General features: G+C 37.6%; 1 protein-coding gene across 1 annotated transcript; it reads left to right on the forward strand.

Moving 5' to 3' along the window:
• Positions 1 to 16,010: 16,010 nt before the first annotated feature.
• Positions 16,011 to 17,408, forward strand: LOC124926382 (anthocyanidin 3-O-glucosyltransferase 2-like). Its single transcript, XM_047466631.1, has one exon. It carries the CDS (start codon positions 16,011 to 16,013, stop codon positions 17,400 to 17,402), a length of 1,392 nt encoding a protein of 463 aa, XP_047322587.1. The 3' UTR covers positions 17,403 to 17,408.
• Positions 17,409 to 18,444: the final 1,036 nt, after the last annotated feature.

Genomic DNA, 18,444 nt, shown 5'->3' on the forward strand with positions numbered 1-18,444 from the left:
ATGGTGCGGATGCTGCCATCATCTAAAATATGACCATTGTTGAAGAATTCACACACCTCCTCCACGAGGATGGTGTCTGAACCTTTAAGGAAGCCTTGCAGCCCAGAATCTATGATATGCTGAAAGATGCAATCATAGTATGCGCTATCTTTGATATCTTCAAAGTCGATGATAAGGGTATTTCTGAGTTCTGTAGACATGATGATGAAGAGGGTGTTGGAAGGATTTTTCTTAACTTTCAAGCTTTTAAAGAGAAGGAATGCTGGAAGCGTGTTTTGAAAATGATGGAGTGAGCCTCCTTTTATAGCTTGGAATGGTTGAGAGCATTTAATGGGGATATTTGAAAAATCTAGCCGTTTATGTCTAGTCATTAATGACTTTGTGATTTTTCCAAGAGAATACAAGCATGTCTTGTCTAATCACGTCAGGCATACTTATTGAGAATGATGGTTTCTGTTTCCAAGAGATTTGATTTTTGATTTTTGATACGGCACATTGAATATTTGATCATTAATGATTTTTAAGTTTTAACTTAAAAGAGGAAAGAAATCTGATTCATTGATTGATGATCAAAACCGGTATTACAGCAAAATTACCGGTTTTGGAAAGAAAATAAAGTTTGGACAGAGGAAAGATAGGCTAGACGTTGGATGATTCAGCCGCTTGATTTCTTCTAGCTTTCACCGCTTCCCACTGGTCGATAATCTCTTGCACTCTTTCCTTGGTGAGCACATGCCTTGGATGAAGAGTCACGAATGGTCCGGAGTGGATGTCCAGACTTGCACAGAAACCGCTCAGCTGAGGAGCGTAGCCGGTTTTGTTGGAGAGGCGCATCTTCTTCAGGTTACTGAAGATGATCCAGGACCAGTTAACCGGTGTCCCAACCGTTACAGCGATCATCATCTCGAAGAGCCTTTGGGTGTAATAGTAACTTTTCTCTCTGCACAAAACAGACTTTCCCAGAATCTCGCAGAGAAGCTGGTACTTATGAGAAAGTTGGCTTTTAGCACCCAGGGTTTAACCGGGATGTCAGATCCTGAGAACCGGCGACACATCTCTTCCATGGTCACCGGGGAGTATGTTAAGTCGGTTACCCCTTTATTGGGCAAACTGCAGTATACAGCGAAATCCGTCTCGCTGAATAAGAACTTTTGACCGTAGACTTGTGCGACGATAATATCTCGATGCACTTCCTTTCCGGTTTTGAAGAATTCTTCGACTACTAGGTAGTCAAGAATAAATCTGTTTTCTAGAAAGCTTCTTAGCCCGCTTCTTTCTACGGCTAAGAACATTTCTCTTACTTCATGATCTTCATATTGGTAGATTGAATTGAAATCTGCCAATAGAATTTTCTTTGCTAACGAGTTGGAGTTCATGTTCTTGAGAGAGAGGATTTATCTCAAGAATGATATTTGTGAATAGTGATCTTGTGAAGTTTTGTGGAGGATTATAGTTGGTTTATATAGCCCGGGGTTCGGCTGGTTTTAATGAGTTTAAGCATGCTTGATGATGTCATCAGCTATTTGATAGACTTTAACTTATTGAAGTAACTAACGTTTATTTCCAAGATAAAATCTAATTATTACCAAGATAACAATGATGACAAATATCTATTGACAAGATGTGAGTCTCCCTTTCTTGATGATGGACACATGTTGTCATCTCGATTGTGGTAGACTTATTTTTATTTATTACAGGCTTCATTTTTCAAAATATGCATGAAAACCCAGTCAGTCATCCCAAGTTAACCGGAGAAGTTCATTCCATCAGACCAGAATGCATTTGTACTAAGCGGTTTTCCATGACCGGTTTTAGTGGGATATTTTCTTCCGATTATGAAGAACTGTTGATTTATGTCAACACTTTTTCAACTTTGGATTTATTCTATCCACTTAAACCTGGTTATTTCAACCGTATAGTAAATATACATGTGATTTGAAATTATGAAGTAATCGGGCATAACCGGAGACTACCTCCCGGTTAGCATTTTTGATTTATCAATGGCCTATTTGAATATGGTTTGAGAAGCGATAGCTTCTCCCTGAACACATATCCCGGTTTTTATACAAGCATGCATAATCATTATATCAATTGATTAAGATTAGTAAGTCCCAAAATATTTCGAAAGTGAGAAAACTTAGCTTCCTGTAGCGGTTTTGTAAATATATCCGCTACTTGTTGTTCGGTAGAGACATATTCCAGCCGGATGTGTTTCTCCTGAACATGCTCCCGGATGAAATGTTGTCGAATGTCGATATGCTTTGTTCTTGAGTGCAACACCGGATTGTATGTAATTGCTATGGCGCTGGTGTTGTCACAGAAGATTGGAGATTCCCTGGATTCTATTCCGAAGTCCCTTAGTTGCTGTTGGATCCAGAGAAGTTGTGCACAGCAGCTTCCAGCCGTTATGTAATCTGCCTCTGCGGTTGATGTTGCAACAGATGTTTGTTTCTTGCTGCTCCAGGTGACTAACCGGTCACCTAGGAACTGGCAGGTTCCACTTGTGCTCTTTCTATCGATTTTACATCCTGCGTAATCGGCGTCTGAATAGCTTATAAGGTTGAAACTCGAGTCTTTTGGGTACCAAAGTCCCACTTCTTGAGTTCCCTTCAGATATTTTAGGATTCTTTTGGCCGTCGTATAGTGAGATTACTTTGGATTTGCTTGGAATCTTCCGCATACTCCAACCGCAAACAGAATGTCCGGTCGGCTGGCTGTTAGATATAGCAGGGATCCGATCATTCCTCGATAGGCTGTGATGTCAACGGCTTGACCATCATCATCTTTGTCCAGCTTTACTGAAGGACTCATTGGCGTAGCCGCTTCGGCACATGTATCCATTCCAAACTTCTTCAGCAGTTCGGCTGTGTACTTCGGTTGGCTTATGAAAGTTACGGTTTCAATCTGCTTAACCTGAAGTCCTAGAAAGAAGCTCAATTCTCCCATCATACTCATTTGAAATCTATCAGTCATCATTTTCGAAAACTTGTCACATAATTTTGGATCGGTTGATCCGAATATAATGTCATCAACATAAATCTGAACAAGTAAGATTTGTTCCTTCCTTTCAAATTTGAAAAGTATTTTGTCTACCGATCCTATTGTAAATTTGTGATAAAATAAAAATTGTGTCAAAGTGTCATACCAAGCTCTTGGAGCTTGTTTCAGACCGTAAAGGGCTTTATTCAGCCGGTAAACATGGTTTTCGTGTTCTGGATTTTTAAAACCTGGAGGTTGGTTAACATATACCTCTTCATTTACTTTACCATTTAGAAAAGCACTCTTAACATCCATTTGAAAAACTTTGAAATTTTTGAAAGCTGCATATGCTAAAAATATTCTAATGGCCTCAAGTCTAGCTACAGGGGCAAATGATTCTTCAAAATCAACGCCTTCCTCCTATTTATATCCTTGAGCCACTAACCGGGCTTTGTTCCTCGTAACTAAACCGTCTTCATTGAGTTTATTTCTGAATACCCATCGTGTTCCTATAACCGGTTTGTTTTTCGGTCTAGGGACTAGATACTATACTTTATTTCTCTCAAACTCGTTTAATTCCTCTTGCATTGCTAAGATCCAATCTGGATCTGACAATGCTTCATCCACCTTTTTCGGCTCAATTTGTGATATGAAAGCAGAGTTTTCATAGTGATCCAAATTTTGTTGCCTAGTTCGGACGGGTGAAGATATGTTACCTATTACTAGTTCAAGAGGATGATTTTTGTTCCTTCTGAGGTTAATCCGAGACATGTCTACCAAGATTTCGGTTGGCTGATCAAGGTTAGACTGATCGGTAGGCTGAACAGAGTCAGACCGACCGATTTCTTCAGTAGAAGCTGAAGCGTCAACTTTCTGCGGTAAAGCAGCTTGAACAGGCTGAATTTCAGCATCAACCGCTTGGTCCTTGACGAAACGTCTAAAAACCGGAACCTCGTCTTCATCATCAGAATAAATATTAAAATTTTCCATTCTGTTGTGAAGATCGAAGGGTAATGCAGTGTTTCGTTCAACCGATTCATCGAAAACAACGTGTGCGGTTTCTTCAACTGTTAAAGTCCTAGTATTGTATATTCTATAGGCTTTACTCACAGCTGAATATCCCAACATTATTCCCTCATCGGATTTAGCATCAAAAGCGGTCAAGTAATTCTTGCCGTTATTGTGAACAAAACATTTGCTACCAAAAATTCGAAAATACCGTACACTTGGAACTTGATCAAAGTAAATTTCAAAAAGAATTATAGAAAACCGTTTAGTTACCAAAGATCGATTTTGTGTATAGAAAGCGGTGTTGATAGCTTCAGCCTAAAACTTTTGAGCAATACCCGAATCAGCTATCATTGACCTTGCGGCTTCCTTGAGAGTCCGGGTTCTTCTCTCAGCCAGGCCATTTTGTTGAGGAGTTCTGGCACTAGACAACTCGTGTCTAATACCGGAATCATCAAGAAAAGTAGTTAAGTTACTGTTTATAAACTCAGTTCCTCTATCGCTTCTGATTTTGTTCACTCGAATCGATTTTTCATTTTATATTCTTAAAATCAGTTTAATCAGGTTTGGAGTTGCTTGGTTTTTAGAAGCTAGAAAAGTAACCCAAGTAAATTTAGAATAATCATCAATAACTACCATAGTATAATGCATGCCTCCTAAACTAGTTACTTTAACCGGACCAAACAGATCCATATGCAAGAGTTCTAAGCATCGTTCAGATTGATAATTTCCTTTACTTTTGAAAGATGATTTTACTTGTTTGCCCATTTCACATGCAGCACATACTTTATCTTTTGAAAACTTAACGTTTGGAAAACCGTGAACTAGTTCCTTGGAACAAATAAAGTTAATTGTTTTGAAATTCAAGTGGTTTTACGGTTTATGCCAAAGCCAGTTTGGATCATTTCCGGCTATCATACACACAAGTTTTTCGAAATCAGTTTTCCAATCAACTTTGTAAATGTTTCCTATCCGGTTACCGGTTAACAAAATGTCATTATCTTGATTTTTGACTAGGCATGAGTTTTTATGAAATTCAACTTTGTAACCCACATCACACATTTGACTTATGCTTAACAGGTTAAAATGCAATTCTTCTACTAAAAGTACATTATTTATAGACAGATTACCATGGACAATCTTACCATTGCCCACGGTTTTACCTTTCGAGTTGTCCCCGAATGTGATGATTGCTCCGGTTTTGTACTTGATGTCTGTTAGTAGCTCCTTGTTTCCGGTCATATGCCTTGAGCATCCGCTGTCCAAGTACCATTCTGAGTTCTTTAGCCGGTTGCTCCTCCTAACCTGCAACAAACAATTATTTACACCCTTTTGGTACCCACATTCAGTTGGGTCCATGGTTGATTAGTCCCTTTGGGATCCAGACTTGAATGAGTCGGATCACTTTCCCAGTATCTGTTTTTATAGTCTTTGGCTTAACTTCTTGGCTGTTGCTCAAGAATGCCTTATGTTGTGATGATTTTCTTTGATGTCGAGTTTTATTCGGTTTACTTGGTTTCCGGTTGACTTTCCTTCTCTTAGGATGAAGCCATTTTTCAGATTCAGTAGGACTTACATATTTAAGCGTTTCTTCCGGTTTTAGGTCATTTTCGGTTTGTGAACTCTTGACAAATTTTATAAACGGAAGATTATTTTTCGTGAGTTTTATCCCGTTAGACTGTTTTGTTTCATTTTGTTTATTTGGTTCATAATCGATACCATTCCTACACTTGGGGTGTCTTTTATAGTTACACATTTGTTTCACTGCTTGACGTGATCTCTCCCACGCAGCCGTGACGTACATTGCTCGTTCATCGGTTTCGGTTACCGGTTGAACTGTCTTCTCATTATCGGACAATAGTTCATCCGGTTCATACATTTCGATTTCACATGTTTTATCATATACATTATTTATCTGTTCGGTTTTAGTTTCTACAGGGGTCGGTATGTATGCAGATATGTTTCTGAACTCAGCAACCATTTGGTTCAGTGCGGAAACCAGATCTTCTTTAGTAAACTCGTCAGAAGAGAAATCAAATACATCTTCGTCGTTTGCCATGAAGCAGGTTACTTTCTCATCACTATCTTCATTATCAGAGTATGCCCACTCGCTTCCACCATCAGATGCAATGAGCGGCTTTTGAATCTCCTTTCCTTCGTCAGCATGTTGATCATCGTTTCTCCGGTAGTCGTTTCGTTTGTTGTTGTTGTTTCCCCGGTAGTTATTCCCTTGATACTTGTTTCCCTGATACCAGTTGCTTTGATAGTTATTCCCCTGATAGTTGTTTCCTTGATAGTTTCCTTCCGGTTTTCTATCGTCTCTTCTTGGTTTTCTACACTCTGACCTGAAATGTCCAAAACCATCACAGTTATAACATCTCTTGTTTGATTTATCTACATAGTTATAATTAAAATTATTATTAGATGGTGGCCGGCTCTTCTTCATGAATTTCCCGAATTTCTAAGCTAGCATTGCCATCACATCTTCAGTAATTTGATCGGTGTTTTTGACTGGAGCCGGAACGGTTGATACATGGACCGCCGGTTCCACCGATGTAACCAAAGCTCTGGATGCGGTTGATGTGGATGCTTCATCTTCGATCCGAGACTTGATCTCGAATTCGTAGGCTTTTAGATCCTCGAACACATCATGCAACTTCATCTGCCCAAGGGTGCTTGATTCCCTCATCACCATGGTCTTGATATCCCACGTGCTTGGCAGAGATCTTAGGGCTTTGATAATCACTTCTCGGTTGTCATACTTCTTTCCAAGTGTTTGAAGCTCGTTGACTACGTTGGTGAACCGGTTGCTAAATTCTTTCATGTTTTCCTCCGGTTTCATCCCTATGTTTTCATACTTCTGTGTAGCCACCAAGATTTTGTTCTCCTTAGTTCTTTCGTTTCCCTCATGGATTTGAATAATCGTTTCCCAGGCTTCCTTTGCATTTTCACACTCTGATATTTTATTCAAAGTGTTATTATTTATAGCCTTGTAGATGTGCCTCATGCAATGGTTGTCCAGGTTACTTCGTCTTCGATCTTCACTCGTCCATAGTTCTGCCTCCTTGTTGATCTTGATCGGTCCCTCTTTCAGGACTCGGCTCATCTCATCATCTAATGTAATCAGATGTAGATACATTTGTTTCTTCCAACTACTAAACGCTTCGCTGTTTAGTATTGGCGGCTTGTCGTTGTGGGTCATGCTTCCCATCTTCTTTGGTTGCTTGAATGCTGAGAACCTCGCTCTGATACCACTTGTTAGGATCGGGGTTGTATCCGGTTTCGAGAAGGGTGGCCTCTTACAACACACACACTTTGGTGATAGTCCGGTTAGAGACTATAACCGTTCTCAGCACTGCACAAACTGTCACAGACTCTTGAACCGGGTTCAAGGGCGGAAATGTCTGTTTCAGGTTGAAGCAACGAATGCGACTTTAGATGATGTTTTAAAAAGGAGTCGGTTTTTATGGATATGAGTGACCGGTTTTAGAAGTATGATTATTTTTGAGGTTAGGCTGAATAATAAAAGCAAAGGAAAGAACACGAGACAAGGATTTGTTTATGGATGTTCGGAGCAAACCCTCCTACGTCACCCCTTCTTCTCAGGTTATGAGAAGGATCTCCACTAACTTTTATAGTTAACAACAGTATCTCCGGTCGAGCCCAACTTCACTACTCGCCGGTTACACCAAACTCACACTTTGATGTAATACAACAACTCAACACAACACAATAGAAAGCTTCCGGTTTTAGACACACCGGTTTTGGAATATGACAGTTTATCTCTCTAGAACTTAATGCTTTTCGTAATTCGTGACTTTACAACTTTCAGAACTGATGATGCATTTAATGAAGACGACTCGTCTTCCTTTTATAGCTGAAAGTAGCCAACGGTTACTTTCTTCTCTCTCCTCTGGATTGGTTGATCATTATCACGCCTGGTGCAGAGAGGTTGCTTGCACGCTTCACTTTCCTCAACACCTGGAAATCATGCAGGCAGCTCTAAGCAAAAGATGACATAGCCGGTTTTCAGATTTGGACATGTGTTGAACATGCACCTCCGGTTGTCAACTTCGAATCAATAAAGCATCATTGCTTTCCTCGCATGCTTCCGATCGGATCCGATCTTCTTTTATTCTTTCAAGACACGTTTCTTTCGTCATGGTACGTCACTCTTGAAGTTTGAATTTTTCCGGTTCTTGTGTCTTGTGTAGTATGATCCGGCTGGTGTGTAAGTTTTTGTCTTGGCTATCCGGTTGCTTGAGAGAGTGAAAACCGGTTCCTCTGATCTTTAACTTGATCACTTGAAACTGGTTTCTTTGAAGTATAGCAGCAACCGGTTTTGATACCCCAACCGGTTCATACGGTTTTGATCTGTACCTACACATGAAAGTTAACAACTGTTTAGTTCGTCTGGCCGGTTCCAAAAATTAACTTTACTTAATTTTTCTATCAATTTCTCCCTTTTTGATTATTTAGAATAAATATTCAAAAATCGTAATGTGTGGCCGGTTTAAAATTAATCTACTTAATTTTTCTATCAATTTCTCCCTTTTTGATTATTTAGAATAAATATTCAAAACTTGCAATGAGTGGCCGGTTTTGAAAAATTTCTTTACTGGTCGTTTAGAAAAATTAACTTTCTTAATTTTTCTATCACAACACATACTTTATCTTTTGAAAACTTAACATTTGGAAAACCGTGAACTAGTTCCTTGGAACAAATGAAGTTAATCGTTTTGAAATTCAAGTGATTTAACCGTTTATGCCAAAGCCAGTTTGGATCATTTCCGGCTATCATACACACATGTTTTTCAAAATCAGTTTTCCAATCAACTTTGTAAATGTTTCCCATCCGATTACCGGTTAAAAGAATGTCATTATCCTGATTTTTAACTAAACATTAGTTTTTATGAAATTCAACTTTGTAACCCACATCACACATTTGACTTATGTTTAACAAGTTAAAACGCAGTTCTTCTACCAATAATACATTGCATATGGATAGATTACCATGGACAATCTTACCCTTGCCCACGGTTTTACCTTTCGAGTTGTCCCCGAATGTGATGATTGCTCCGGTTTCGTACTTGATGTCGATTAGTAGCTCTTTGTTTCCGGTCATATGCCTTGAAAATCCGATGTCCAGGTACCATTCTGAATTCTTTAGCCGGTTGCTCCTCCTAACCTGCAACAAGCAATTATTTACACCTTTTTGGTACCCACATTCAGTTGGGTCCATGGTTGATTAGTCCCTTTGGGATCCAAACTTGAATAAGTCGGATCACTTTCCCGGTATCTGTTTTTATAATATTTGGCTTAACTTCTTGGCTGTTGCTCAAGAATGCCTTATGTTGTGATGATTTTCTTTGAGGTTTATTTGGTTTATTCGGTTTCAGGTTGACTTTCCTTCTCTCAGGATGAAGCCATTTTTCTGATTCATTAGGGCTTACATACTTAAGTGTTTCTTCCGGTTTTAAGTCATTTTCGGTTTGTGAACTCTTGACAAATTTTATAAACGGAAGATTGTTTTTCGTGAGTTTCATCCCGTTAGGTTGTTTTGATTCGTTTTGTTTGTTTGGTTCGTAACCGATACCATACATACACTTAGGGTGTCTTTTATAATTACACATTTGTTTTATAGCTTGACGTGATCTCTCTCACGCAGCCGTGACATACATTGCTCGTTCATCGGTTTCGGTTACCGGTTGAACTGTCTTCTCATTATCGGAGAATAGTTCATCCGGTTCATGCATTACGATTTCACATGTTTTATCATATACATTATTTAATTGTTCGGTTTTAGATACGAGCGGAGCCGGTATGTACGCAGATATGTTTCTGAACTCAGCAACCATTTCGTTGAGTGCAGAAATCAAGTCTTCTTTGGTAAACTCGTCAGAAGAGAAATCAAATACCTCTTCGTCGTTTGCCATGAAGCAGGTTACTCTTTCTTTACCGTCTTCATTATTGGAGTATGCCCACTCGCTTCCACCATCGGATGCAATGAGTGCCTTGTGAATCTCCTTTCTTTCGTCTGCATGCTGATCATCGTTTCTCCGGTAGTCGTTTCGTTGGTTGTCGTTTCTCCGGTAGTTATTTCTTTGGTAGTTGTTTCCCTGATACCAGTTGCCTTGATAATTGTTCCCCTGATAGTTGTTTTCTGATAGTTTCCTTCCGATTTTCTATCGTCTCTCCTTGGTTTTCTACACTCTGTCCTGAAATGTCCAAAATCGTCACAGTTATAGCATCTTTTATTTGATTTATCTACATAGTTATAGTTAAAATCATTATTAGATGGTGGCTGGCTCTTCTTCATGAATTTTCCGAATTTCTGAACTAGCATCGCCATCACATCTTCAGTGATCTGATCGGTGCTTTTGACTAGAGCCGAAACGGTTGATACTTGGACCGCCGGTTCCACCGATGTAACCAAAGCTCTGGTTGCGGTTGATGTGGATGCTTCGTCTTCGATCCGAGACTTGATCTCGAACTCGTAGGCTTTTAGATCCTCGAACACATCATGCAATTTCATCTGCCCAAGGGTGCTCGATTCTCTCATCACCATGGTCTTGATATCCCAAGTGCTTTGCAGAGATCTTAAGGCTTTGATGATTACTTCTCGGTTGTCATATTTCTTTCTGAGTGTTTGAAGCTCGTTGACTACACTAGTGAACCGGTTGCTAAATTCCTTCATGTTTTCCCCCGGTTTCATCCTGATGTTTTCATATTTCTGTGTAGCCACCAAGATTTTGTTCTCCTTAGTACTTTCGTTTCCCTCGTGGATCTGAATGATCGTTTCCCAGGCTTCCTTTGCATTTTCACACTCTGATATTTTGTTCAAAGTGTTATCATCTATAGCCTTGTAGATGTGCCTCATGCAATGGTTGTCCAGGTTACTCCGTCTTCGATCTTCATTCGTCCATTGATCTGCCTCCTTGTTGATCTTGATCGGTCCCTCTTTCAGGACTCGGTTCATCTCATCATCTAACGTAATCAGATGTAGATACATCTGTTTCTTCCAACTGCTAAACGCTTCGCTGTTTAGCATTGGTGGCTTGTCGCTGTGGGTCATGCTTCCCATCTTCTTCGGTTGCTTGAGTGCTAAGAACCTCGCTCTGATACCACTTGTTAGGATCGGGGACGCCCTTGGAGGACCGGGGTGTTTCCGGTTTTAGGAAGGGAGGCCGCTTACACAACACACACAACACTTTGGTGATAGTCCGGTTAGAGACTATAACCGTTCTTAGCATTACACAAACTGTTACAGACTCTTGAACCGGGTTCAAGGGCGGAAATGTCTGTTTCAGGTTGAAGCAACGAATGCGACTTTAGATGATGTTTTAGAAGGAGTCGGTTTTATGGATATGAGTGACCGATTTTTGGAGTACGATTGGTTTGATGTTAGATTAAGTAAGCAAGAAATGTAAGCAAAAGAAAGAACACGAGACAAGGTTTTTATGGATGTTCGGAGCAAAATCTCCTACGTCACCCCTTCTTCTCAGGTTATGAGAAGGATCTCCACTAACTTTTATAGTTACAACAACACTGCCGGTCGAGCCCAACTTCGCTACTCGCCGGTTACACTAACTCACTCTTTGATGTAATACAATAACTCAACACAATACAGTACAGAAAGCTTTTGGTTTTAGACACACCGGTTTGAAGATTTGTAACAGTTTATCTCTCTAACTTATTGCTTTTATGATTCGTTTTTCGTAATCTGTGACTTTCTAATAAATGAAGACGTTTCATCTTCCTTTTATAGCTGAAAGTAGCCAACGGTCACTTTCTTCTCTCTCCTCTGGATTGGTTGATCATTATCACGCCGGTGCAGAGAGGTTGCTTGCACGCTTCACTTCCTCAACACTTGGCAGTCATGCAGGCAGCTCTGAGTGTAAGATGACATAATCGGTTTTCAGATTTGAACACGTGTTGAACATGCACTTCAGGTTGTCAACTTCAGATCAATAAAGCATCATTGCTTTCCTCGCATGCTTCAGATCGGATCTGATCTTCTTTTATTCTTTCAAGACACGTCTGTTTCGTCATGTTACGTCACTCTTGAAGTTTTAAATTTTCGGTTTTGTCTCTTGTGCCGTATGATCCGGCTGGTAAGTGAACTTTTGTCTTTGCTGACCGGTCGCTTGAGAGAGTGAAAACCGGTTCCTCTAATCTTTGACTTGATCACTTGGAACAGGTTTCTTTGAAGTATAACAGCAACCGGTTTTTGATGCCCCAACCGGTTAATACGGTTTTGATCTGTATCTGCACATGAAAGTTAACAACTGTTTAGTTCGTCTGGACGGTTCCAAAAATTAACTTACTTAATTTTTCTATCACGCCTCATCAACCAAAACTAGTCTGTACCGGTTTTGGATTCGGCAAAAAGACTCCCGGCATCTCAAGTGTGTGGGCCGGACTTCAGATTGACGCTGAAAGACGCGACAGAGAGTGGAAGGCAAAAGAAGAGGAAGAAAGAAGGCGGCTCGAAAAAGAACTGGAGAAAGAACTTGAAAAGGGGGGACCATCCAAGCCTTAGTCTTTTTTTCTTTCCTTAAAACCAACTTATGTTTAATTATGTTTCAGAACTTAGTCGTTTTATCATACTTTTGAATTTATTGGTCTCTACATACCTTTTGAAAAACTCAAACACATGTTGTTGAAAATTTTCTTCAAACAGAAAATAATCAAAAAGGGAGAAATCGCTAAACAAGTTTTTCAAACCGGCCATACATTACAAGTTTTGAATATTTATTTTAAATAATCAAAAAGGGAGAAATTGATAAGAAAAATTAAGAAAGTTAATTTTCAAACCGGCCATACATTACAAGTTTTGAATATTTATTCTAAATAATCAAAAAGGGAGAAATTGATAAGAAAAATTAAGAAAAGTTAATTTTTGGAACCGGCTAGAAAAACTAAACAGTTGTTAACTTTCATGTGCAGGTGGAGGCCAAATCGTATGAACCGGCTGGAGCATCATAAACCGGTTGCTAAAATACTTCAAAGAAACCAGTTCCAAGTGATCAAGTCAAAAATTAGAGGAACCGGTTTTTCACTCTCTCAAGTGACCGGCCAGCAAAGACAAAAGTTCACATACCAGCCGGAACATATTGCACAAGAGATAAAACCGGATATTTCAACCTACAAGAGTGACGTAACATGACGAAACATACGTGTCCTGAAGAAATAAAAGAAGATCAGATCCGATCGGAAGCATGCGAGGAAAGCAATGATGCTTTAATGATCCGAAGTTGACAACCAAAGGTGCATGCCCGACACGTGCTCAAATCTGAAAACCGATTATGTCATCCTGCACTCAGAGTTGTCTGCATGACTGCCAAGTGTTGAGGAAGATGAAACGTGCAAGTAACCTCCCTGCACCGGCGTGATGATGATCAACCAATCCAGAGGAGAGAGAAGAAAATGACTGTTGGATCTCATCAGCTATAAAAGGAAGATGAAACGTCCTCATTTAATGCGAATCATCAAGCGAAAAATATCAATCACATCTTTCTAAGAAAAGCGATAAGTTAGAGAGATAAACTTTTACTTTACGATCCAAATACCGGTCTATCATAAACCGGAAGCTTTTTGCGTATTGTTGTGTTGAGTTATTGTATTACATCAAAGAGTGAGTTGGTGTAATCGGTGTTCTTCATCGAGGACTGAGAGGTTCGACCGATGTTCTGCAGCTAGGACCGAGAGGTCCGACTAATGATTTTTACATCCGACCGAGTGGTCAGACCTAGGACTGAGAACTCCTGATCCTAGGACCGATGGCCTCCATCCAGGACCGAGAGATCCGATCGAGAGGTCAAACATAGGATAGAGGAATCTCGATCTCAATCGAGAATTCCCAAACCCATGACTGATAAAGTTAGCCTAGGGCTAACCTAGGACTGGTGATTTTTATACCCCGACTGATGATCCCAGCCAAGGACCGAGAGTCCTTAGCACTTTGACCGAGGCATCTTAGCCTAGACCGATAGGTCCGACCAAGGGTCTTGGACCCCGACCGATGAAAACGAACCCAAAGCCTAGGACACCGGTCTTAAGGCTTGTTTGGTTCCAATTTCAAAATCTAAAATTATTTTTGTAATTTTGGAACCTCAAACCATTTTCTAAAAATTTCAAAAAATTAAGAAATGATTTCAAAATATTTATGGGATATTTCTACAAAAATATTTTGATAAAGGCTTGTTTGAGATTAATGTTTAAATCATAATTTCTTTAAATGAATGATGTTCTTCAAACACTTTCCTCTTTAATTTATCATCAGCAACATATACAAGCATTTAAATAACTGTTCTTACAATTCTTTAAATAATGCACAAACCTTGCATGTTTCGAACGAAAAGAATAATCGGTAAAAACAAAATGTTATACAACCGATTTTAAAAATCCAAATTTATAAGTAGAGGCATTTTTAAAATGGGTACGAAAGATTAAACACAAAAGTCATTTTTTCGAGTATCAACAAACTTCGAACTAAAACAAACTCTAGTCAATACGTTTGTATACGTATGCCATTTATATTGATTTTCAAAAAATTAATTGACGAATATATTTTAAATAAATAATCTTTTAAATTAATTATTTATAATTAATTTAAACAATGAATTTTCCAAAAAAATTAGGTTGTTATTTGATTACTGCAAATCCACGAATTATTAATTAAAATTGAACCCAAAAGTTGTAGGGATTATTTAAAAATAATATTTCTGACACGCAAACCGAAATTAAAATTCTAGAATCTCGAACTTTTTAAGATTTTTCGGGTTACAAATTGATATATATATATATATATATAATTAGATTTAAAAAATGGCACAAAATTGAACTCAATTCACTTCGAAAATAATAACACAACTAAATATCCATAAATTCTTATAAATATTTTCAAATCTACTTTCAAGGAAAAAGCATCAATAGAAAATACAAGAAGAGTAGCCATTTTTTCTAACATTTGATGGATTATAGGAATTATATTTGATAACTTATTTCTTAATTCAAGTCTTTATAACTTTATTCAAATCATAGAAAGAAAAAACATCAATAGAAAATACAAGAAGAGTAGCCACTTTTTCTAACATGTGATGGATTATAGGAATTATATTTGATAACTTATTTCTTAATTCAAATATTTATAACTTTATTCAAATCATAGAAATAGTACTTTTTTTTAGATTTTCAAAATATGAAATATTTTTTAAGTTAAAAATAATAATAAAAAAATTGACAAATATATTTACATATATAATTCTTTATAACTTTATTAGTTAATATTTGAACAATTTTATTTATTATTAAGAAAATCTCTCAATTATTACGATAAATATCCATAAATTCTTATAAATATTTTCAAATGTTACCCTCTCTACTTTCAAGGAAAAAACATCAATAGAAAATACAAGAAGAGTAGCCATTTTTTCTAACATTTGATGGATTATAGGAATTATATTTGATAACTTATTTCTTAATTCAAATCTTTATAACTTTATTCAAATCATAGAAAGAAAAAACATCAATAGAAAATACAAGAAGAGTAGCCACTTTTTCTAACATTTGATGGATTATAGGAATTATATTTGATAACTTATTTCTTAATTCAAATATTTATAACTTTATTCAAATCATAGAAATAGTACTTTTTTTTAGATTTTCAAAATATAAAATATTTTTTAAGTTAAAAATAATAATAAAAAAATAGACAAATATATTTACATATATAATTCTTTATAACTTTATTAGTTAATATTTGAACAATTTTATTTATTATTAAGAAAATCTCTCAATTATTAAGAAAATCTCTCAAATAATGTTTCTATATACGACCAAAGTCACTAAGGGTTTATAATCATCAATGGTTTTTGTTTTGATAAGCAAGAAAACTAAGTTTATAAATAATATTCGTTTGTTTCAATTGTATAACTTCAAAGAAGAAGGAGGATCGAAGAAGAATGGAGTTAGTACTAATTCCATTTCCAGTCATAGGCCATTTGGTATCATTACTGGAGATGGCAAAGCTATTAGTCGAAAGAGATACTCGACTTACTGCAAATGTCATCGTCTTCAACATGCCCGATGCCCCTCCCATCGACATCACTTCCATCAAACAATCCATCTCTACCGATCGATTACACCTCATCGAAATCCCCACGAACGAAGGCGATTCAAAGACCCCCGCCACATCCTTAACCAATTTTATCCGAGCCCAGATACCCTTCGTCAAAGACGCCATCGCAACGCACATTACAGGACGCTCTGGATCAGGCCGACTAATCGCCTTTCTTTTTGACATGTTCTGTTCTAGCATGATAGATGTCGCCGAACAGGATTACGGCGTTCCTGGCTATATGTTCTTTCCATCTAATGCATCTCTACTTGGACTCTTTTACCATCTACTCACATTAAGCGATAATGGACAGGACATCACCGATTTCGATGGGTCCGACGCCGAATTGGCTGTGCCGGCCTACCCGATTCCATTTCCGGCTAAGGTGCTTCCATGGATAGCATTGGATAAGAATGATGGGTCAGTTGCGTGGTTAGATGTCGTTAGGAATTTGAGAAAGGCAAAGGGGATTGTAGTGAACACGTTCTACGATGTGGAACCGGAAGCAATTGAAGCTATATTGAATGATGAAGGATCCCCACCAATTTACCCAGTTGGTCCGATTCTCAATCTAAGCAAGAGTGTTGGAGATAAACGCGATGATATTGTGCAGTGGTTAGACCAGCAGCCTCCGTCGTCTGTAATATTCCTCTGTTTCGGGAGCATGGGAAGCTTCGAAGATGCCCAGGTGAAACAGATGGCCATAGCCATAGAACGCAGCGGCCATCGATTCCTTTGGTCAGTTAGGCGTCCGCCAACGTCGAGCGGCGGAAAGCCTTGGTTAACCAGTGAATACAATGAGTTGGAGTTGGAAAAGGTTATGCCGGAAGGATTCTTTACCCGGACGGCCGAGATTGGGAAGGTGATCGGTTGGGCTCCTCAGGTGGACGTGCTGGGGCATAAGGCGGTGGGGGGTTTTGTGACGCATTGTGGGTGGAATTCAACAATGGAGAGTTTGTGGTTTGGAGTGCCGACGGCGTCTTGGCCATTGTATGCGGAACAGCAAGCGAATGCGTTTAGGATGATTAAAGTGTTGGACTTGGCGGTGGAGATTAAGATGGATTATAGGAATAATTTTAGTAGGAGTGGAGAGGAGATTGTGGTGGAGGCTGGGATTATTGAAAACGCGTTAAGGCGGTTGATGGATGAAAATAGCGGGGAGAATCAAGATAGGCGGACGAGGGTTAAGGAGATGAGTGAGAAGAGCAGGAAGGCAGTCCAGGAGGGCGGTTCATCGTATTTGTCTTTGGGACGGTTTATTGATGATATTACCAACATTCCCAATCTACTTTAATTCCTTGTTATAGAGTCGATCTTGGTTTTATTGTGGTTTTTATTTTTAATTTTAAAAAATACCATTCCATCTAAACTTAATGCATTTGAATTATTTTGTCTCTTTTTTAATTAAGTCATTCTAGTAAATTTTATTATGATTTTCTTTTAAAATTAATCAATTATTTTATAATAATCTTTGTCTATAATATATATATATAATATATATAATTAATTATTAAGTGTTAATATTTTTTTATTTTAAAATGCTTTATCTATATTAAAAATGAAAGAATGGTCTAAGCAAACAATATCAAAAACATGACAGGAAAAAAACATATTTAGCAAGTTATCGAGCTTGTAGGATTTGGATTAAGAAATAAGTTCAAATATATTACTTATAATCCATCAAATGTTAGAAAAAGTGCTACTCTTCTTGTAATTTCAACCTTGAGTTTTAGCTTTTTGAAAATAATTATAAATAATTAACGTGGGGTTAATTTTAAATAATTCAAAAATTTGCCGTTATAAAATTACAATTTGATTTTTTAGAAAATCCATTGTTTAAATTAATTAAAAATAATTAATTTAAAAGATTATTTATTTAATACAAAGTCGCCAATTAACTTTTTTTTAAAATCAATAAAAATGACATACGTATACAAACGTATTGACCAAAGTTTTTTTAGTTCGAAGTTTGGTGATACTCGAGAAATGGCTTTTGTGTTTCATCTTCTGTACCCGTTTTTAAAACGGTCTCTACTTATAAATTTGACTTTTCAAAATCGGTTGTGTAACGTTTTATTTTTACCGATTATTCTTTCAGTCCTAAGCATACAAGGTTTGTGTGTTATTTAAAGAATTGTAAAAACAATTATTTAAATGTTAATCCATGTTGTTGATGATAACTTAGGGAAGAAAGTACTTGAAGAACATCAGTCATTTAAAGGAATTAGGGTTTAAACATAAATCTCAAACGAGCATATATCAAAATATTATTTTTTTGGAAATATCCCATAAGTATTTTGAAATCATTTTTTAATTTTTTGAGATTTTTAGAAAAT

Source organism: Impatiens glandulifera, chromosome 1 (assembly GCF_907164915.1).
Source record: "Impatiens glandulifera chromosome 1, dImpGla2.1, whole genome shotgun sequence".
Lineage (NCBI taxonomy): Eukaryota > Viridiplantae > Streptophyta > Magnoliopsida > Ericales > Balsaminaceae > Impatiens > Impatiens glandulifera.